This window comes from Lepisma saccharinum, chromosome 4, assembly GCF_977018435.1.
Source record: "Lepisma saccharinum chromosome 4, izLepSacc3.1, whole genome shotgun sequence".
NCBI classification, from domain to species: domain Eukaryota; kingdom Metazoa; phylum Arthropoda; class Insecta; order Zygentoma; family Lepismatidae; genus Lepisma; species Lepisma saccharinum.
The window spans coordinates 77,706,726-77,731,351 of NC_139232.1; the positions used below are offsets into that span (position 1 = coordinate 77,706,726).

The window sequence follows — 24,626 nt, forward strand, 5'->3', positions numbered from 1 at the left end:
TCAAATCACAAGTGGCATATCGCATGCGAAATCTACGTGTCTGAATCTCATACATGAAACGCAAGTTCGATGGATTCCTGTGATTTTTCAGCTCCGTTCCTATGACATAGCTCTTCCCCATACCTTTCGTGGAGCGGGAAAATTATAAATTAAATGTATGTACGCTCCGCTTTCTGTGCAAGTTTCTGTTGTTTATTTGGACGATAGGAATCATTGCTGATGGAAAGAAGACAAAGGGTCTGTACGGTCTTTTTTCTGACAATAAAAAAAAAAAAAGTGGACTAGTGTATCCTACGACTGTGGGACAAAATATATATTACTGTGAAACGACTTCATGGAACGGTTTGCGTCCAATTTACGAGTAATATATTTATCTTATTTGAACTGTGATATTTACTAGAAAAGGGCATTAATACTTGCGCAAAGGTAAATTATATTCTGTTATATAATACGGGTTTAGGAGATTGTCTCATCAACGCCACAACCAACAAACCACGGAAAATACATGTCATTACAAACCAGTCACTAGATTTGAGTATCTCTTGTGTGAAATTCATTTGAACGACTAAATTCATGGCGCAAGGCCATGGGGTTTACCACAAAGGCACACGTAGTACGTCAGATGCAAGAATAAATAACTCGCACAAACGGTCTTACAGGAAGGGGGAATTCAAATGTAAATATGGGAGTCAAAATGTGTCCATGATATTAGTTGGTATGTATGCCTTCGTACATATACGCCACGCCATGTATTCGACGATGGCATACACTAATAGTATACTGCTACCAAGATTGTGGCAAGAACTATCTGAAATTTATATTTCCATGTATCCGTCCAATGAACATCGAAACTCGGGAGTAATGGATGTCGTTTTGAAGGCATTCGTATGTCTCTAGCAGTGAGCCACGGAAACTGCATTATTGAAGACTAACTGGGCTCTGGCGCCTGGAACCAAACTAGGATAATTCTCTACATACTGTATTTTCATTTTACGTCACTTTTCTGTCTGCTTTCGTTATCGAAGACGACGATGAGGAATGAATGATGATAGGATGAACCGGATGAAGAGACGCACGTCCTTCCCCATGCTAGAACTTGAACACGAACTGGTGGAGGTAGAGTCGACCGCTCAACACACTCAAACACTGAAATGTCTAATCTTTCTTGTTTGTTTTAGTATATTTAAAGTTGCATTTCTTTCATTCCTGGCTAATCGCGACGATGGGGATGAATGCTAACAAGATAAAGTGGATGACGAGACACATGGGCGACACAACACAAGCGTCACAGAGGATTTATACCGGCTGAGTGTCCAGGGTAATTATCCTTGTGGCCCTCTAGAGCCTGAGCTTTTAGCGTGGATACGGAAAATGTTGTCTCCTACGATGTATTATACTTGTTGTTGATTTGATAATGATGATGAGCTTAAACACGAGATGGGTTTTAATCAAGACATTTTTCTTATTCGTGAGACTTGTATCTCTCCATACGGCAGGATGTGTGAAAAAAGCCTAATTTCAATGAATTAAAAAGAAAAGCAGAACACATACTTATCTAAAATCCTAGCCCTAAAGTCTGTCTGGATGTAGGAGTGCACTGTAGGGCTTTTAAACTACAACGCTGCAGAAGAGAAGAGAGCTGCACACCTTGTGCAGTACACACCAAAAACCACCACAGAATAAGAGAACGCGACCAAACCGAGTCAACTGAGGCCCACAACAACCCATTATCGAATTTTCCCTGCCCAACATGTGCATGTATTGTATATTTGTTATTTAGCTTCCATTCTCTGCCACTTTTGTCTAATCGCGACGGCGAGGATGAGTAATGATTAGATGAAGGGCCACTGGTAAATAACACCCACGCTCAGGCCGGAATTTAAACCCGGGAACTGCGGTGACGAGAACATGTGCAGATAAGTGGTGCCACCAGCTCGATCAGGTTGTTATCTTTTGCCCGCTAAATCCAGGGAAATATATCAAACACGTGCGTCTACACATTAGGAAGGGTCCAAGCTTGAGTACGGTGTTACAACCTTTGTTGCTTTACATTAAATCATCAACCATCCTTCGGCCAGCCAACGCATGCTCTGCTTCGAAGTTGAAACGATATCAGAAGACCAGAGGCACCCCAGAAAGTTACCCGTCCCCAATTGATAAGGCGTTATGCCGATTACCTTAACTAACGCAGTACAGAATTTTTACAAAAATCGTGTTCATGATAACGTTTCTTTATTGATTTATGGATCAGCAGATCCTCTTACTACACATCTACAAAAGTGGCAAATTTTTCCTGACAGCTCTAAACTCTCTTCGCTCAAAAAATACACGAGATACTCTGGATTGTACTGGACGTGTGGAAAACATAACAGTATACTCATTGGCGTGCGCAAGGAAGAACTGGTAGCGGTCATAACCCCCTTTTTGGCCCTGAATCCCTTAAAATAGAAGAAAAAGAAAACTCAAATTAAGAAAAAATATGACAATGTTGGACTGACTACTGAACAAGGAAGACAAAACTCACCTTTAATGTCATAACACCTCCCTCACGAAAAATCCTGAGCATGCAGGGGCGCCGAATTGTCAAAATTATTGGGGGGGGGGGGGGGCTCTGATCACTGAAATAAATTAATGAATGACTCACTCTCTCCCTTTTTTAAGTTTATGATCTCAGTGTTCGGAATCACGTAAAAGCCCATGAATTCCTCAAAAATATCAAAATTTTTATTCACAGTTCTAATGCAGAATATTAATACTGTCCACGAATGGATATTTCACAAGTTTCGTCAACCATAATACCAAAATATTCCCCACTTTTAATATCTGCTACCACGGAGCGCAAAACAGATCTCCCTAATATATCAATGATCTCGTTCTGAATGTCATGTTACAGCCATTTGTAGCCCAAATTCTCATCCACTACCCTAGTTCATGCACATCGTCTTTTGAAACTCTTTTTAGTAAAATTTTTAACAATACTCATAATTACATACTTAGTATATAGTAATAAGTCATGTGTTTTTCTGTCTCTGGTCATAGGCCCCCCCAAGTTGATGGTTTAGCGGTCTCAGCCCCCCCAAAGTTGATGTTTTAGCGGTCTCAGCCCCCCAAATTGATGGTCTAGAACATTTCAAATGTGTATTTAAAGTTAAGTTCATGTGGCACAATTCTGAGTAAACTTTACAAGAGAAGCAAAATAATACATTAGATCCTCTAAAGCAATATTATTTGGGGGCTCTGCCCCCACATCGTTCCCATTGGGGGGGCTCGAGCCCCCCCAAGCCCCATGGAGTCGGCGCCTATGCTACTGACTGAACTGAATATTTATTAATTCTTCTAAATATGTTAACGTCTTCGCTTTCTGACGAAACTAGACACTCTTAGGAGGATTTGGTCGCACAAATATGCAAAGTTAACCGAACTTTATCCATATATTTCTACTTTAACTATTCTGACGCCGACAAAAAGAAATGGGTCGACCTGAAGACGAAAGAAGAGGTGCTCTCTCTCGAGTCAGGGTGTTGGAGTAGTGAAAAGTGGAAGCACTAGACCAGGCACGTAGCCAGGGGAAGGGCTCGGGGGACTGAATCCCCCCCCCCAAAAAAAACACTACAAATTTCTAATTTAAATAGTGTATAATGGTAATTGATTTTACTTTATTAGCAGGATTAAGATGGTGCTGATAAGGGATGAGCCCCTTCGAAATAAAATTCTAGCTAGGGGCCTGCACTAAGCAATTAGATACGGTTCAGTGAACACTGCGTGTTTATGAAGATGCACTGTCACCAACATTCAGAGAAGAAAAAGCCAATATCGTCCCATACTGTACTCATACTTTCGGACAGACTTTAGTGCGATGAAAACAGATATCTGCTGCACCTACCTTAGCTTCCCTCTCCTTTCCGCCGTCCCAAAGCTGGAGGAATATTGCTCAGCTGCATCGTCGCCGGCGAAGGAATCCTCCTCCGCGAACGAATCCTCTTCCTTCTTCTGCTCTCCTTCGTCCCCCTCGCCCACGAAGAAGTTGGCGATCCGCTGGGGGTCCTGGCCGTCCGCTCCCTCCATGTCGTACGCACGGGGCACTAGAAACGAAATGAGGAACTTGAAAAAGGCGATCACCTTATCCCACATCCGACTGATACCGCGGCAAGGCCGCCGCGCTGCCAGCAGAAGCTCCGCTCGATCACAAGGTCAAGAGCGGCCGCCGCGATTGGACAGGCGGACGGTGACGTCTCCGAAGATGCAGGCCTTCAGCTTTTGAAAGCCTGCGGAGGTAATGGGACAGTATATGCAGGCGCTGTGTGCGGTGCGTGAATTCGACGTTTATCGCAGCACGAAGTGATGTAACAACGTCCAATGCACGAAAGGAAAGCATGATTAAATGAATGAAGAACACCGTGGCGAGAATATGTGAGGACGCAGGACGCAACGTTTGTCATTGGCTGCGTGCACATCACGTAACGTAATGTCTTGAGTTACTATCTTTTAAACTGCATCATGTTACCAACTAATTATTTTCTCAAACACAATTTGTCGCCGTAACTTTTACCATTATTAACATCAGCAAAGCTCCACCTATTGCCGTATTTTACCGTATAATAGTCGCAGATTTTATGCCAAATGTTTTTGCAAAAAAGTAGGATGCGACCATTAAGTGAAGCTTTCTCTTTTAAAAAAATATGTGACGGTATTACCGGTGTTTGAAAATCATTTATTACTAAATTGTTTTGGTGCAAGATTAGGAAGCAAATAATACTCGTTAATATTGAATAGTGCAAATCGACGCCGGGATTCGAACCCGGAACCTCTACCATCATAGAGCGCTGTGCTAACCACTTCAACACGGAGGCTGGCTTTTTAATAATGCGTCTTCCGTGTCTACTTAAACTTTCCCTTTCTGCTTCAACTATTTGCGTTGTTCTTCCACCTCTTGCATTAATTGCAACGATGAAGATGAATGATGACCTGATGACATGCATGATAGCACAAATACAACAGTGATGCACCCATACCTTACCCAGGTTTCAAACCTGGAACCTCTGGTTCCGTAGCGCGTTATATACCACGGAGGCAGGCTACTTATAAATTTATGTATTCTCGTCTAACATCAAATCACCTGTCGCCTCGGTAGCTCAGACCGTTGGATTCGGGTTCGAGTCCCGGGTTGGGTATTTTTTGTAAATGTTTTTGATCAGTTATACTTTATAATCATTCACCTACGTTTTCGCGATTAGCCAAAAGAGTTAGAAAATGAACTAGAATAATGAAAATACAAAATATTTAAGCACATAAAAAATAATAAATTCATTGAAAAATAAGCATTTTAAAACTAGTATTTCATTAAGAAAATATTATCTGGCAACCAACATGCGCACAGATAGCCATAGCACACCCTTTCATTAAACATAAAACTAATATTTTTTGACAAGATAATACACTGTTAACAAAGATAGCTTTATAACTTAACATGGTGACTGATATAATAAGCAGATTAGAACATATGGCTTTCCCATCACCTCATTTATACGTACCAGAAATTATAGAAAGCTAATACTCAAGAAACCCTTTCATAACCAAGCTAATTTGTCAGGACAACAGTCATTACTAGGTTAGATAAAATGATAAAAGGAAGCAATGAAATGCAACGAAAACAAAAACAATCACAAGTTGCAGTCACAAAATAAACACCACTGACTTTGCTGCCCCCCTTCCCCCCCAAAAAAGACAAATTGTATTTTCCACCCCTGCAAACTGACAACAGAGGAAACTCGAAGCGGTAGCTGTGGCTCAAAACCCAGTGCAGAGTTCAAGGAAACAGACACACTGATGGAGCAATTCTAGATGAACTACGTAGAGCAGTGGCTATCAGCCTGACTCGATTATCCAAGCATCTTGGATTCGAATCCCCAACAGGTTAATGTGAAGAAGTGTTCAACTGTGCAAGGGCGAAGAGGTGTCCTGAATGCAAAACAAGTCGACTCCGAATGAGTATCGCAGGATAATAAAATAAGATTTAAAAAAACGCAGAAAAGTTGTTCTTCCTTTTTCTCTTGGTAAGACAACTCACCAGACCTTCATTTGGGGGAGGGGGAAGTAGTGTTGCCCACGAGACGAGACTTTGGCCTGTCTAGTCTCGTGGAAATGCTGTGAAATGCTGTCTCGTCTCGAAAATATTCGTTTGTCTCCGGACACATGATCAATCTCGTCTCGTCTCGAATTTTTAAAAGCCTGTTCCGTCTCGTCCCGTGGGCAACACTAGGGGGAAGCAATTATCTATTCTCAGAATAGCGGCACGTTACACTTCGATAAGCACCTAGGTATCACGAAATTACACACTCGATCGTTACCTCAGATACAATGCCTTCCAGACAGTGTCCCCCCCCCCCAACAAATCGAGGAATGTCCAGCTTCTATTACAAACAGTCACATATAAAAATTACACTAACATATCCTTACAATCAGGATGCGAAATCAATTAAGACTGGTGGGGGGGGGGGAGAAAGATCATAATCTTGGACCTCTTCTCTTCATCCTGTACCTTGATGATCTCCCAGAATATCTTTCCGAGTCATGCAAGAACCTTCTCTTGTTCGCTGACGATTGCAAAATATATAGTAAAATCTCCAATTTCAGTGACATGACACTTCTGCAAAAGAATTTAGATTCTCTAATAAAGTGGTGTGAATTATGGAACTTAAAACTCAACCCTCAAAAATGTACCATGATGACCTTCTCCTTAAAGAAAAACACATTTAATACTAAATATTTCATAAGAAATAATTGTGTTCAAAGAGTTGCCGCACAAAAGGACCTGGGCGTCATATTTGACGAGAAACTTTCCTTTTCTGAGCACATCTCTACAGTCACAAGGGGTTCAATGCGTATGCTGGGTCTTCTCTATCGTTTCACGGAAATAAACAACTTGACTGCCCTCAGCACCTTTTACAAATCTTTTGTGTCACCTAAAATTGAATACTGTTCTCCGATCTGGTCTATGGCATGCCCCTCAAATTCAGATAGACTTAATTCCGTCCTAAATTTCTTCCTGGCCATTGTTCGACACCGAATTCCGTCCACAAAACACTTGCAAAAGTCCATCCTCCTGCAAATGTTAAATATCCAAACTCCACAAGAGAGACATAGACAGGCTGACCAAATATTTCTACATAAAATAGTGAATGGCAACCTCAGAAGTGACCGCCTTCTTCAGGAAATTCACTTTCGTGTGCCTGCCCGTTCAACAAGAAGCACTCAACTTTTTGCCTCTCAGAAGCCGAGATTGTGTCTCATCCAGCGCTCTCTGTTCCATAGACTGCCCAGTGAATATAATAATCTAGGAAGCCAAATAGACATTTTTGAAAATCTGGACAGTTTTAGAAGAAAGTTAGCAAAAAATATGTAAGTCTTTTAACCACATGTAATTTTTTTTTATGTTATTATTTTTGATGTATTATGTTATTATTTTTTTGTCCTTATGTTCTATAAAAACGTTCCAATGTAAAATGGCTAACGCTGTATTTGGAATCTTCTATTAAATAAATAAATAAATAAATAAATCTACAACTCCCCACCCCACACAAACATACACATAAATTATACGATGTACATATTTATAATGTTATTAAAAGTAAAAATAAATTACAAAATTAAAATTATTATTATTATTATTCATTGCACAAAAATAAATTAATTTGTTACTTTTATATACGTATATATCAGATATTATAAAGTAGCAAACTACTTCCTTTACTTACTGGTTAAAGATATTAATAAATTATGAAATAGTTGAAGTGGTTTTATTATATGTACGTTTTTATTTGGTTTTTGCTTTATGTTAATATAAATCAATTAGAATTCATAGTTATTATTGCCTTGCATTCTTGATTTACTTTTATTGTGCGTATTGGTATAGATTTGTTAATGATCTCTTGAGAGAGAAGCAGCATTGAACACTCACAACTACTCGAATTTGTGCATGCTCTCGTTATTATTCTTAGCACTGTATATTTTAAATTAAAAGTAATTGCTTATCTTTTATTTGTTGTAACAAAAACTCTCCCCCCCCCCGAAAATTTGTGAGACGAAGATTGTCCCCCACAGGATTTCGCCCCCTGCTTACAATGAACAACAAGAATACATTTACAGATTATTGGAAAGACCACGGATGATTATTTGTTAGAAACAGTGCTGGAAGTGGAAATTGTTAGCTGAAGGGATGTTTCTAGGTCGTTGGGGCTAGCCGGGGGAAATGTTGTGGTAATGAGACACTAAGCCGCGTCTTCTCTCGATGTTTGCAAAGTCTTACCGCTCTCAGTATCATCCTTACATTCAATTTCAACTGTTTTTAACATTGCAAAATAAGAAATTTTCATCTTTACCTTTCGGTCATTATTGGTATTCTAGTGCCGTTTTAGTTTCATACCTGTGGGTACATTCCTTCATAAAAGAGCATGGTGTTTCCTTTCGACAGAAAGCATGAGAATGAGCCCCTGAACTACAGCGGAGGGTAATATTGAAAAAGTTAATGCAAACCTACGACACCTGGATCTTCGAAGTTCCGAAGGTATCTGTTCCGACGCAAGGGAACATGAGGAGCTTTGTGGGAACACAAAGAACAGAAGGGGGACATTTCCGCTTTCGATTCAATGCCATTAATATTCTGTTTCGCGGTCAATGATCTGTAATTAACGACTGCTTTCTTTGAGACTCCACGTGCTGTAACTTTATACAGTGTGTTCTAAAAGTTGGGTGACCCTTAGATAGTTAATATGAAAAACGCAATAAATATTTACTGTAGAGTTTCTTGAAGTCTCAATCTACGTTCATTAGGATATTTTGTTCTGTAGCGTAGCTTTTCTGCCGATTTTGGCCAATCGCGACGATGTGGATGAGATCTCTCTTCCTGCCTCTACAGCTCTTGGTGGGTCTTGGCCTCTTCCACAATCGGTCTCCATTCCAATCTGTCCTCAATTCTTCTCCTCCATCCTTTAATTTTCATCGTCCGCAAGTTTGCAGCGACGTCGTCTATCCATCGAAGTCGTGGTCTGCCCTTTCTTCTTGCGTGGTGAAACTTATCTTTCAACATTCTTCTTGGCATCCGGTCTTCCATCGTTCTCTCCACATGTCGCAACCACATTATTATCTGGGCTTTGACAAATCTCACTATACCCTGGCTTTTTATTATATCATCTAGATCTGCATTATATCTTATTCTCCAGTCGTCATCTTCCTTCACAACTCCATATATGTTTCTTAATATTCTTCAAATATTCTGAGGACATTTTCATCTGACAATTTCAGAGTCCAATTCTCTGATCCATAAGTGACAACTGGTCGTACCAGTGTCTTATAAATTTTAAGCTTTGTATTTCTTGTGATCAGTCTATTTCTGAACAACTGTTTATTTGCAAAATATGCACGATTGCCTACCTGTATTCTTTCCTTTATTACTTTACTCACATCATTATATACCATTGTCCCCAGATATTTAAAAGAAGGGACTCCCACTAACTTTTTCTCTCCAATTGTCAGATCTTCAGGTGCTCTTCTGATCTCAGTTAGACATTGTGGATGAGAGATAATTAGATGAAATAGATGTAGGGATACTCACAAAGAATGCCCACTCCCAAGCCGGAATTCGATTGATTGATTGAATGATTTTACTTCGCTTTTTAGCTAATCGCGAAGATGAGGATGAAATTGATGAAGACACCCTCACAAAGAACACCTATGTCCAGGCCTGGATTAAAATTCGGAACCTCTGGCGTCCTAGCGAGCTTCGCTAACCAGGGATTCGAATCTCGAACTTTGGCGGGATATCTTGTCCTAAATTAGCTTACAAGAATTTCTTTACGAAAACTGATATATATATATATATATATATATATATATATATATATATATATATATATATTGTTTTCCCTTGAGCACACTGCGGATACCAATAATAAAATATATATATATATATAACCTTCCAGGAACTCTCCAAGTTCACCACAATCTTTAGACTAGTTTGAAAAAAAATATTACAGAAAGAAAAAAGTGATGACGAAGCGCTGCAATATCGCATCGTTGTCGGCTGATACATGCCTTTCGCCATAGATAAGAAGACATGAAACTTGACCTTGTTTGTTGCTATCCAGTGACCTAGCACATGTCATTCACGAGCAACTTATGAGGAAGTCGTAGAAAAAGATCATACTCAGACATGTCGGGAATTGGGTTCATATGTCACGTGAAGTTGGTCAGACCATGTTTCAAATCCATAATTATAAACTGGAAGTGATTGTAGGCCAATAGGGTGACTACACAAAATACAAAAATGAAATTTAACGTATTTCACCGCATAATATCGCAAATTTTACGCAATTTACTTGTAAAAAAAAAATAAAAAATAAAAAAAGTTGAGTACAACCATTATGTGAAGCTTTTTCTAAAGCAAAGTGTACCGGTATTACCGGTACTTAAAAATAATTTATTACTAAATTGTCTTCGGCGCAAGATTAGGATGCATGAAATACTCGTGAACATTACATTACAATTGAGTAGTCAAATCGACGCAAATCATTTCTTCGTGACAGTGAACATTTTTCCGGTCTTAAAAAAGTGAACAACACATTAGTTGTTATTGATTTGTGCATTATAGTCGAAATATTACACTTGATAAAATTTACTACAATGTTGCGAACTACGAACTTACAAAATGTAATTTTCTGTGTCCGAAGATTCTGCACGGATATCATTGATTTCGTTATCTAACCAATTTTTGGATTGGTAAAACAGGGTGCGACGATTATGGGGTGAAATACGGTATATCGTAATGATCCGTAGTATCTTTTAATTATTATGGACAACGAACTCCAACTTCCAGTCATTCAACCATCGTTTTCCAATCAGGAAATATTCAGAAACATCACAGGAATGCAGTGTCAGTCAGCACAGAAGCTCTTCCTGGTCATCAGCGGTACGAACGAAATCCAGGAAGAGGCTACAGTCCTGACTGTGCACTTGTTTAGTAAATTGAATTGCAATAAATGTCTGGGAGGCAGAGAGTTCGGGGTCAGTTCTAATTCAGTTATTGAGGAGCAAGGTACGATTGAATAGAGGAGGAGGTTCTAGGGAGAGTGTGTTAACGCGAGTCGCAAGTCAGACTCTACGTACAGTCACAAGCATGACCTCTCCCAACAGATCTTCAGTTGGAGTACAGAGACAGGTATATCCTTACATTACCCATGCTGATCCAGTCTTTAGGGGTGTGAAACTCAAGTGTCATGTGTTGCCATTCAAGTGTGTAAATTTAGTACCTCTAGCGCCTTACTACCACGAGCACAGAGTGCTTTACCATCAAGGATGAATGATGATTAGTGACCTACATTCCCAAAAAATCCCCACCCCCCATACCCAAGGGTATGAGACGATATATATTTCAAGGCCCCAGAATGTTACATTCTTATTTTTAGAATAAACTGTTACACAAATACCGGAAAGTTGGGGGAGAGGGTAATCTGTCTCTGGGGGCGGAATCGAGACGATACCGAGAAGGAGATAGAAGTCTGTAAAATCGAGATGAGATCGATTCTTACTTACTCTTCGATACTCTCGCAAACTCTAATTTATGAACCTAAAGTTGTTCAGCGTGGCAGGTTGGTTGCATACATTCAGGATAACATTTAGTTTCATTCGAGAATTCGCAGAAAACAGAGAAATCTTAATGTCCTAATGACTGACTTCTACAAGCTGTGAAACTTGGTGCGGTGACATACTGTATTATAAGCTGCTGCTTATTCGAGACACTATCGAGACACTCCTCTTCACACAAGGCGAGACGAAACTATCAAGTCCGATTTCGTCACCCTAGGTATTCTCTACACCATCTCTAATGAGCAGTCACGAACACTTTTGGGTTGTAATGTTGTTGATTTTGTGTTTTAAGTCTACTTTATGCACAGTAAGGCTAATCCAGACTGGACCTACAGTTTAAAGTAGGATCCGAACCACTATGTGCCACCGGGTATCGAACCCGGGAACCCTTGATTGCAAGGCGACGACGCTACCACTGCGCCATCAGGGAGGCTCTCTGGGTTGCAATCCAGAAGTGTCCATGACTGTACATTAGGATTCAGACCAATCCCTACAGTGATTTCAATGGTCGTCAGATAGTTATGCTTTTACAAAATACCTTGTGTGTTACGTGAAACCATGTCCAATGGCGAAGACATTTTCAAATACGGTCTTTGGTTTTATTTTCTCGCAAAAAAATGCCCGAGTGTTAGTAAGCACAGTTTTCCGCTGGCCATAAACAAATGCATTATAAAGATATGTCCGAACGTATAATTTCAATTATTTGCCACACTAGAAACCGGGTTCAATTCGCGAAGTGGGATTTTTTTTCCCTTAAGAAGATTTGGGGCAAAACCAGCTTCTAAACGATCCTTACCTAGAGGGATAGGGTGGACAGAACGTGGTGCTAATCACGTCACCTCCAATGGCAGATTTCGAGAATGTGTGGGCCTCTACCTAACACACACTTCGTGTCTTCATGGCTCGATGCAAGGCACATGTGACTCTTTAGCTCTTTGATGTTTTGTTTGTTTCAATAAAGTCCACATTGTGCACAGATAGGCTAATCTGAACTGGATTTATAGTTTAACGTGGGATCCTAACCACTGTGCAATGTGCCTCCACCGGATACCGAACCCGGAACCCTCCAACGACGTTACCATTACGCCATCGGGAGGCCGTTTTTTGATGCCATGTTACTGCGGTGCTGATTTAGTATTTTGATACATGACCTATCAATGATGACGTTACATGTAAACATGCGTTGTATAAAAGATGGCATTTGTAGAGAGGTCTATCTCCAACTCCTCTGCCCCTAAGACCGTCACGGGTGGCACAGTGTAAAGCACCATGAAACTTTCTTTCAAACCTGTAAGCACCATAACACATGTACTCCTATTCGAAGATGTCGACTATCACCGTTTATAACAGCGGACTTCCTCAGGGCCGGTTTTAGTGTCGCTAACCTTATCACCATATCAGAATACTTTCTGTGAAGGTGTTAGGTCACATCATTGCTAAGAGAAACAAAATATACAATTTCTTCACGATCTACATGCGTTATGCATGCATCAACAAATTTTGCAACGTCTTCCGTAACTTTTATTAGAACTTACAAATATTCAGCATTAAGATAATAATGTCGTATTACAATAATGCTTTGTAATTTTTATGTGCATAATTCAATAAATGTACACATGCACATGACGCAAAGAGCAACAGCACTCACATCAATTGAAAGATTGGGAGCACATGTTCCTTGCTTACTGGTGGGCACAAGTCAATGGGGCCTCCCCGGTGGCCTAGTGCTAATGTCGTTAATTAAGGGGTGCCGGGTTTGATACCCGGTGGAGGCACACAGTGGTTCGGATTCAACTTTAACCTGTAAGTCCAGTCCAGATTAGACTCTCTGTGCAATAAAAAGGTGGAATTAAAACATCAAGAGTCTAAAAATAACACAGGCCAAATATGAAACGAAACGACAGGTTCTATGGCATTGAAATGGAGAAGCTTTGCCATCCGTAAATCTTTCAGCAACGTCTCACCGAGTAAATTCAACAAATTACGTAACAGAGAAGCAAGCGCGTTCGCTTCTTTACGTCAACTAGTCAGACCACCACACTCATTTCAAATGCAGCATCCGGCTCTGAGAAAAGAACTTTCTTATTTTCTGGAAGTGTATAAAGAATGTGCAAGCGCCCTCACTGCGGAAGCCACATCTTGCCATCTTCTCCTTGAAACGACCGATGAGTGCTTATCCGTTGTTCCACTATGAAAATGTCAGTCGTTTCACAAAGGCCCAATTTATGTCCATTTCAACTCTAAATCTACCATTTCCCCCCCCCAGAAATAACTTCAACCTCTCTGAGATGGAAAGTTCATGACAATTGATTTGGATTATTTTACTTCGCTTTTCTGCCACTTTGAGTGATGGATGAAGGGACACTCACAAGAACACCCATGCCCAGGGCGGGATTCGAACCCAGGATTCCCTGTGTCGTAGCGCGCTATGCTAACCAATCCGCCAGAGAGGTCGGCAGAAAATTCATGATAACCCTCCGCATATAATAATATATTACTGTTGTTTTACGTCCACTTAACGCTGAGATATGCTAATTTGGACTGGACTTGGTTTAAGAAGGTATCCAAACCACTCTGCAAATTGGTTTCCAGATGTTCTGTTTTTACAGGACCCTGCATTCCACAGCTTATTTTCATGTCCTGTAAAAGTTTATAATATATAATATCACTGTTGTGAGTTTATACATAAAAGCTGGATTTTACAGTCCCGTTCAGCATGTGTCCTGCATTGGCAAAGGAGAAATATGACAACCTTATGTGTGATGTAAAATAACATAACAAGAGGAATAGTTTATATTAGCATCTCGATGAATTAAAATATCTGACTGAAATTAGATCCCGCATTTGCAACACATGATGCTAACCACTGGACCACCAAAGCCAGTTCGACTGCTGTTTGCAGTATTAAACCATTTTTACAAATTTAGGATGCTACAATTATAGCCCTACCTTTACCCAATGCCATGTCTGTCCCTCACTGAACTAGGTGTGCTATCAGCTAATTTGGCAGTTTATGGCACCACACTTACGGTTCGTATGAAAAATAACTCCAAAAATTTTAAAATTTTAATAATCTTGATGGTGCGGGAGAACCTAACGTTCTTACTTCGACAATGGGATTGAGTTCCGAAAAGACGGGAAAATCCCGTCTAAGCAAAACGCGTGGTCACCATACTTTGAGGTGAAGATACATTGTAAAATATGTCCACTCGGAGTCTGGCGACAAAAAAAGAAGAGAAACAGTTGGCAAAACTTGACAGGATAAATTCCCTCTTACAGAGGGTGTTCCGTAAGACTGTACATATAGGGGAAAATAGAAATTACATAATGTTTTCAGTGTGTCTACCGCTGCGTTACATACATTCGCGGAAATCTGATCAACCACAACACAACACGGAGGATGTCTTGAATCTTGATTTCTTACACAACGGTTTTCAGGTGTCCCGAAGAAGAAGAAAGAAAGAAAACAAGCAAAATAACTTGAATTCGTTCTTCCTTACTTAGTGACATTCTTCACCTAATAGATTGATTGATTTGCTTTATTTTACTTCGCTTCTTGTGCCACTTTTTGGCTAATTTGCGAAGTTTGGGGTGAGTGATGATATGATGACATTGATGGACACTCACAAACATCCATACCCAGCCCAGGATTCGAACCCGGGACCCCTAGCGTTGTAGCGCGATGTGCCAACCAATCCGCCACGGTGGCCGGCGGTTCACCTGTAATAGAAGAAACGATTGTATGGGTGCTGATGTTCGTGACATCCTATACACGCCGGCCTCCGTGGCGGAATTGTCAACGTTACGAAGCCACAGGTCTCAGGTTCGATCCCTGGCCTGGTGTGAATGTTCATTGATTGATTGAATTAAAATTGTTTGGGTGCGCCGGCACTTTAGGCCGCTTTGGACCATTCAATATCCCCTTATCTAAAATTCTTACTTAAAACTTTAAAACAAAGAGTGTAAAAGGCCCAGGTATGAATGTATCATTGTGTGGTTTGTTCCCATCAATCGTTCTCATCACCTTGATTAAAGCAATGATAGATTCAGTGGCGTACGCAAGGGGGGGTTACGGGGTTTAAACCCCCCCCTTGAGCTTGTGAAATATTATGAAAAATGCTGTGGGAAAAAAATTAAATGGCCAATTTTTCACAGTCAAAGATCTGGGACAATAATATTACTATTACTACTTCTACTACTACTACTACTACTACTAATAATAATAATAATAATAATAATTTGAATAATTATTTCCATGCAGCATGGAGAAAATCACAATGCACCATGGAGAAAAGCACAGCATTCCAAACACACGCGTCTTTCAGAGTGATGCCTTGAAAATAAACACGAGTTTATGAGGTTAGGTTAGGGTAACTATCATTTAAAAGAGAAAAAAGTTGTTTTGTATCTCAGTTGCAACAATGTTCAATACACTGCTGTACGCAGGATTTTTTTTCGGGAGGGGCTGCAATAGTAAATGTGGATAGCACATGGCTTCGTTTTGGAGGGCAGGATGCATAATAACATATTTCGTATTTTTGGAGCTTTTCAGTGTATTAAAATTGTATTCAAAGACAAAAATGGTAATCGGGATTCACTTTAAAAGAGGTTTCGCATTTACACATTTTGATTTTTTAAAGTTCTTAACGGATTTTTATTTGAAAATTCTGATTTTCTCAAAATTTCGGTAGGGGCTGGAATACCATCGGCCGCCCCTCTACGTACGCCAGTGTTCTACGAACATGTATTTTTTTGTGTGTGAACAATGAGAATTAACTAAATAAAGTTATTGGTACGTTGCAAGAGGCTAATGTATTAGGTGGACAAAAATAGTCACCAATTCGCCTTCCCATTGTATTGTTTACCGCAGCACTTTTGAATGTCTCTATTTAAAATGTGTCACCTTGTTGACTAGACAAGTATTCAAATGACAATAAGCTTAACTATTGTAAAATGTTTTGTTGGTAAGAACAGGAAGACAATCCAGATGTGAATTATCGGGGATATTTATGCGGGGAAGAAGCCGGAAAAATTCCAACCAATTTCGGGAATCGAATCCGGATCTCCCGCGTGATTGTCACTTGTCAGACGCTCTACCGACCAGATCACCGCAGTTCCTTGGATGAGTTCCATACTTTGATTATTTCAATTTATTTTTATATATTTTCTTGTATTTATGGATCTTCTTCACACTTGAAATGTCTCATCTCGTTGACCAGACAATTATTTCGTAACAAAGAAACAAAAAAAAAATGCTACCAGGATTTGATAAAAATCGAATGACTAGAAAGTAATTTCGTTGTAATGTTTTCATAAATACTATATTTATGTAGATCTCTACTACTTAATAGCAGTAGTAGTGGTATTAGTAGTATTATTAGTATTAATTTAGCTAATTAATTAATTATAAGTATTATTAATTAATTGTGATTATTATTATTTAATTAAAGTATAATAAAACAATGGTAATGTGAATTTGGAAAAAAGTTTTAGAAATAACACCCCCCTTGATGAAATCCTGCGTACGCTACTGGATAGATTAGCACATATCACGACCAAAATTGAAATAATTATTATATTATTTTTGTTACCACAGTTTGGTGCGGTGTAGATTTGGGGTGAAAACTTCCCTCCTTTAGAGACGAGATCAAAACTTGCCCTTAGAGACCGGAACGGGTATTCATAAACCGTCGATTTATAGGAAGAAAATGTGAGCAGATTAAGATGTTTAATCTCTATGTCAATTTAATATCTGCAGCTTTTATCTTTCGTCAAAAGATTAAAGATTGCACGACCTTGAAAATCATGACACTTTCCGATAAGAAGAAAATTACAGGTTCATAAGGTTACAAGCACATAATGTATTTAGTTTTCAGTGCCCTCACATTCCACAATTTCCTCGCCTCTTACGTAATATCAATCAGATTTCTTCAGAGTTTTACATTGATCAATTTCTTGAATGCAACCAGGGTTAAATAGAGCAGAGTCGATACACTGCTCACCAAAGAATTGTATGGACACCTCTGCAATGACCCAGTGGTCGAAGTGGAAATTCCTTGCTGAAAGAATGCTTAATTGAGTTTGAGGATAGGTGGGGATGTTTGTATGAATCAACATGGAGAGAATATGGACAGAATACAGTAGGTAAGGGGATAGATGCCTATGCAAATTATGCTAGCTAGGGATAGCATGCCCCACATTCCACCCTCACTTCAAGCAATGCTCTGACCAATAAGGATGCCAATAACACAGATCAGATTGCGGGCAGAATCAGTTTTCTGCATGGAAACCTAATGAATGATAATGATCAATTCAATGATAATATTACCGTACTGTTGTGACTATGTAGGCAATATTAAATGAATATGTTGCAATATAATAAAAGCATGTAAATTACAATTAAGAGATTTAACAAATAATTTATAAGTGATATTCAACATGGGGTTTCATACCAAAGTGGAAAGGGTAATTTTACCACAAACTGTGCACACTTGATTAGCCACTTTCCTGTCCACTCTCAAAAAAATATTCACCACACGTTGCAAAACAGATAAGAGGTGACACAATTGCAGAAAGAAAATGGTACATACAGAAATTCTAAGGTAATCAAAACTGACAATCCTTACCTACTAAAACTTATAAATAGTAACACCATTAGCATGTAGGAGTGTATTTATAATTCTAAGAGCAACAAATCTGACGCACCTAAAAATTTCTATGCACAACTATGCAGGAAGTAATCAGAAAACCTCTTCAATGTGCGACTATAGGCATGTAGAATCTGATTCAGGTAGAAAATGCGGGTGTGCATCATGAGTAGTAGTGCTAAAACATCACACAGGAGGAGGAAAGATAGAGCTTAAAAAAAAAGTAATACACATAATTTTATGATTTTTGGCTATCTTATTACTTCTGAGGTGGAAAAATGTTTCAAATGTCTAAAATTATTTTTGCATGTTGTATATGAACATTAGACGTCTTGTCAAATACAGATGAAGCTTCTAGGAAGTGTTATTTATTGGAGGAATTATGATGTAAAATATAGCTTACACAATCATCTGAGATTTGCAGCAAGCAGTCATTGTTTGTTTACTGGCTCAAACAGGCACGTATCCAGAGGGGGGGCTTAGGGGACTCGAGCCCCCCCGAAAGTTTTAGGTTTACACTAGATAAAATGAGGTTTTTGGTTTCTTGTGGTGTGAAATAAAATAATGTGACTAATTTAAGCAGAGAAATAATTATCGAGGCAAGACGGAGAATGTTCCGTAGCCCTGTTATTGACAATAGCACGTATCCAAGATGGGGCACAGGGGGCTTGACCCTTTTCCCAGGAAATTTTTCAGTTTACGTTCGATAAAATTAGGTTTTTGGCTTCTTGAATAATGTGAAAATAATTTAAGGAGAGAAATAATTATCGATGCAAGGCTGAGAATGTTTTATACCCCTGTTATTGTTAATAGCACGTATCCAAGGTGGGGATGAGGTGGCTCGAGCCCCCCCACCCCCCCCTCAGGAAATTTACACTAGATAAAATTAGGTTTTTGGCTTCTTGAATAATGTGAAAATAATTTAAGGAGAGAAATAATTATCGATGCAAGGCTGAGAATGTTTTATACCCCTGTTATTGTCAATAGCACGTATCCAAGGTGGGAATCAGGAGGCTCGAGTCCACAGGAAATGTTTCTGTTTACACTAGATAAAATTAGGATTTTGGCTTCTTGAATAATGGGATGATAATTTGGGAGAAATAATTATCGAGACAAGACGGAGAATGTTCTATAACCCTGTTATTGTTAATAGCACGTATCCAAGGCTGGGTTGACGTGACTCAAGGCCCCCAAGATTTATTTTTTATTTTTCACTAGATAAAATTAGGTTTTTGGCTTTTTGAATAATGTGACGATGATTTAAGGAGATAGACAATTATCGAGGCAAGACAGAGAAAGTTCTATAACCCTGTTGTTGATAATATTACACGTAAACTTTTCTTGCACTTTCGGTGTTGTCGCAGCGCACTTGAGCACTATGTCAGCATTTGGAAGCTGCACAACAAAGGTAGCGCCACACGTAGGATGATTTGTTGTAATTTATAATCTCTGGAAGGCGGGAGAGCGTACGTTCTTGAATGAGAGAAGGAGTCAACTACTGGCAATATTAACGAATCGTTTTATCTGTGGAACGTTCTAGAATATAATGAGGATATAAATACGCGGATTCAATTTTTTGGTTCATCTCTACAAAGAATCGGTTAATGAGATTTCAGAGGTAAGTGTGACAATTCATACAGTCAATTAGTGATCAGTCAGCATCCTCTGGTTGCTTTATAAGATATAGTGATTCGAAAATCAAGACATTGACGACAGTAGAACTTCTGGGGCCTCAGTGCAGTGCTAGTTCGAGTCGAGGGTCGAAGAGATCAAGGCCTGCCTCCCTCTCTCCCTCTCTCTCTCAAGTGAATATTTCAGCAGTACCGGATATTGGAGTGGTTTATTAAAACAGAAATAAGCTGCATAGATCAACTGAAAATCAAAGTTTTGAGTGATGATTTAGTTTTGCCAGAACTAAATTTCGTATATGCAGTCCGAGAATTGCATGGTATAAAAAAAATACTATTTAAGCCTACTGGGTTCAAAATACATTCAAACACTTAACTACCATAAAGAGATAGCCGAAAATGTTATGAATGTCGAGAAGAGAAAGCAAGAAGATGTTGCATATGTAGACATTTTAGGTGGAAATTGCAGGCTCTACCAGGACCCGAATCGTGGCTCTACCAACTGAGCCACCTAGCCATCAACCGATTTTTCGTTAAAATTTCTACATAGTACATGTCCTATGTATATAAAATCGTAAGGTGTTGCCTGTATAGTGAACAAGTACAGAAAATATAGGAGAGAGAAGAAAACTGAGGAGCATTCCCACCGGTTGAGGAGAATTTTTTTCTTCTGTGTTCAACAAGGGCTACTACTTCGAGGTGACAATGACAGGGAGATTTCACACCGTGTCGCCTGAAGATTAGGTTTGTGCGGCCTTTTGTGTCGCTACGGTGTGAAACGTTGCTGTTGATTGGCCCATTCCAATCGACATGTATCGCGTGTCCCTTCGGTCTGAAACCTTCCTAAGTCTTGAAAATCCAAGTCACAAGCATGGAAAATTAGGGCCTTGTTAAGGTTAGGTGTGAAGGCAGGCAGACGACAGCACCCTAAAGGATCATATCCAAACCTGCAGGAAGAACGCATCTTACTTCAATCTCCTATACGGAATGATAAAAACTTCTGGTGAGTTGATTTTAAAAAAATGTGTCCGAGATAAATAGTGGCTTGCCCAGGATTTTCGGAAGGGAGAGGGGTTACGCATACTATTTTTGGTGGTCAGTCCTGATTTTGCCATTTTTTTCCTGTCTTTGACGTTCTTCTTCTTTTTTCTTTTAAAAAAAAGGAATACTGGGTAAAATGGGGTTATGACCTCACCAACCCTCCCTTGGGCACGTCACTGGAGATAAATGAATAAGCATTTGATCATACTGGGAAACGAAACATTAGATGTGTTGGGAACGGAAGAGTTTTCATTGTACATTAATGTTTCGTGATCCAGCTCTATTCGAGAAGACTTCCTTTGTTTTGTGCCGATATATGACAAGACAGCGGAAGCTGTGACAGGCATTTTTGGACATTTGTGAGTGCTAAGGCCTGAATCTAAACAATTTGGTAGGTATCGGCTTTTATAAGAGCTGTAAACATGGGAGTACAAGACACGTTAGTGGTGTTCAGGCTCGAATCAGAGATACATATTCGAGAGCTGTCTGCGTCCAGTTCGCAGCCCACAATTTGAATCTCGCGTTGTCGAGTGGATTGTCCATCCCGTGCATGTGTAACAGCTTCGTAAAAACACTCAAAGACACTATAGATGTTTTTATGCCTGATGAGAAGAAATGCACACAATGTTAATGCATGGAAACAGAGGAGTCGAGTGGTAAAAAATGTTCCGATTTCACGTTCTCATTAAAATGACAGCCTTACAGTGGCGACGATTTAAGGGATAGTTGCTGCCCATTTTATTACCTCAACATTATGGCCTCTTAATGTTAAGCCTTGTCTACCAAGAGAAAGTAAATTTTCCTTGCACCACCCTCTGCCCCCCCCCCCCCCCGTTATGGAACCCAATTGCCACCACTGGTCTTAAACATACAATTGTGAGGTTCTTACTATACTCCTTAAAAAATTGTGTTGAGCCCCCCCCCCCCCCCCCCCGAAAGGAAGTCCTGGATACATGCCTGGGCTCAAAGGAGTTTTGTGCTTGAGACTAGGTACCACATTATCAGTTGTTGAAAGAATTTGTGGACATCAATGCTACATCTGACCCACCTAACCTAACAACAAAAGCATTTAGGGATAAGGGTAGATTCATAAGGTGGGACCCATGAAGTCTGCTGGCCCCTCTCCCCTGACTATGCCATTAACAAATATTGATAGTTAAAATATAGTAGTATCATGACATTATATAGACAAGAGCTGTACAAGTGGAAGTTGGTTTAATGGATTTGTTTAAAGTCCACTTTATGCACAGATAGGCTAATCGGGACTGGAACTACAGTTTAAAGTGGGATCTGAAACACAATGTGCCTCCACCGGGTATCGAATCTGGGACTCCTTGATTACAAGGTGACGACGTTACCACAATGCCATCGGAAGTGTAAGTTGGGTACTGATCAAATAACTAATCTCAGCATATGTGGACGTTGAGAAACATTTGCATGTGTTGCCACAGCATCATAATTTTCTTGCTACAGGTACACGAAAGGGCTTTTCAGCAGCCTCACTCACCCACACTATATTTTCAATTTTCACTAAAGGAATGATATTCTGCACCATATGAATTGAATAAACACAAGGTGTATAATTTGCACAGATCTTGTTAAATTAATCTAACTTAACTTTGAAAGCATTTAGAGACTTCACTGTATAGTCTGGCCAAGTTAACATCTGGTGCAGGGACTGCCGTTGCGGCAGTGTCACGTATACCTATGAAGAAACTTGCTGTTAAAGAGCCAATTCGGCCTACCACTGCCCCCCCTTCATGTTTGGGCAACCTTAGAATCCTTCCTCCCTGAAATGACCAGCAAGAAAACAGGACTTTGTAAAAATAACCATTCTGTGCTGTAATTGGGGGCCAGGAGATAGCGTGGCCAGGGTACAACAAGAACCAGCTTGGTGCTTAAGCACATTACGTGGTCGATATTCAATCTTGCCATAGAAGTTCCTGGGTTCAAATCCCATCATTGTCATAGCCAGAAGTGGCAGAAAAGCCGTGCTAAATAACAAAAATACAAAAGAATTGCAAGAGCCCAAAACAACACAACACCTTACTATGTTATATTAGGTCTCAAATAGAAAACCCCTTTGAGCCCCATGCAAAAGGCAGAGCAGTTAAAGGCAATAAAATTATGGTTGCCCCAAAGAGCAGAGAGGGAAGAAAACTCATTATTTACAAAACACACAGTAAATATTCACTATGACAATTAAGTATGTGTATACAGACATGAAGAGAAATCAAATGCTTCAAACATTTAGGGAGGTACATTGTACCCCCCCCCCCCCCCCCGTTCCTGTGCCACTGCATGTAATTTTCCCAGGAAAGAAGAATTTTGGAGCCAAACTATTACAGAAAAGGAGGGAATGGGTTGCATTCAGAGGGGAAATTACCCTCTGAATGTCTCACAACAATCTGATCGATGCTGCAAACCCACTGTTATCTGCATGTAATTTCCCCAGGAACGGGAAATTTTGGAGCCAAATTGTTACATGAAAGGGGAAAGTAAGGGTGTGCGGGATCCCGAGAAGTCAGGACTGGAATCAGGAAAAAATATTCCTGTCTCTTCGGGATCCCGAGCACTCGAGAAATATCAAATTCTCATTTTAAAAAGTCCTTAATTTTCAACATTTTCTTATCGGAAATTGTTAGCAAAGGTGGCGTCTTATTCCTGAAATGCAAAAACAATCACTTAAAGTGAAGATGACTTGTAGAATTCAAGTTTTCCAGAGCTTCGGGAAATTTCGAGCTTTTCCCGTCCTGAAAATTTCCCGATTTAGTCAGGAAATGAAGAATATTTCTAGTTCCGAATGTCGGGATTTAAAAAAATTCCCGTCCCGATCCAAAAATTTCTGTCCCGCACACCCCTAGGAGAAAGGGTTGCATATAATAGGGAAGTAACCATCAGGGCCAAGAACATCACTGAACACTTGCGGATGAGTTGAAAAGGAGGCTGCTGACCTTCAATAACCAGAGTGGATGTGTTACAGTGGTGAGGAGAAATTTGTTGGCTGACAGGCAACGATTTATGATGTATCTAAAAATAACTAAAATGACAAAGACCAGTTCTAGTCGAGATTGCATCGAAGAATGTTCAAGGTTCCTTGGTGCATGGAATTTATTCAGATTGAAATGTATTCTTGTGTATTCTTGTGAATTTTAGTGAACTAAAATGAGTGACATGATTAACAAGCTAATTGCTCGGCTTACATATGAGGATAAGCTTAAATCGTTGTTGATTTTTCTTTTAACTCCGCACTATGCACACATAGGTTAATCGGGATTGGACCTACACTTTAAAGTGGGATCTCCAGGACCCCTTAATATCAAGATGATGATGTTACCACTACGCCAATGAAGAATCCCCAAACTGTAAATCATTAAAACAGGTAGGTCTCAGCTACCATAAAAGAAGCTAAGAAGTTGATTTTTATTCTCACATATAGGCCTACATAAATATTTCACAATATGGGCCTCTTCTCTTATAAGCAAGAATGAAATTCTTGAAATCCTTTCATTACTGTTTTTCTTTTGATGATGTAGTGTACATTTTCATATTTTATTTATGAGGTATGTGTTCTTAATCACAATGTCACATCACTTCAAATACCAGAAAATGAAGGAAATTATTTTTTTTGGCCACACGAACACTATGATATGGTAAGTTAGCCCAGGTT

General features: G+C 39.6%; 1 protein-coding gene across 2 annotated transcripts in view; it reads right to left on the reverse strand.

Moving 5' to 3' along the window:
• ACC (acetyl-CoA carboxylase) overlaps positions 1-24,626 on the reverse strand; it is a 151,195-nt gene that overhangs the window by 124,164 nt on the left and 2,405 nt on the right. Inside the window, exon 2 of one of the 2 annotated variants that reach the window (XM_083120824.1) lies at positions 3,884-4,082. In XM_083120824.1, the coding sequence (XP_082976950.1) occupies positions 3,884-4,065 (182 nt within the window). In that variant the 5' untranslated portion in view covers positions 4,066-4,082. Of the gene's footprint in view, positions 1-3,883; positions 4,165-24,626 lie in introns of those variants that run through there. The other variant, XM_083120823.1, reaches the window with a different exon arrangement.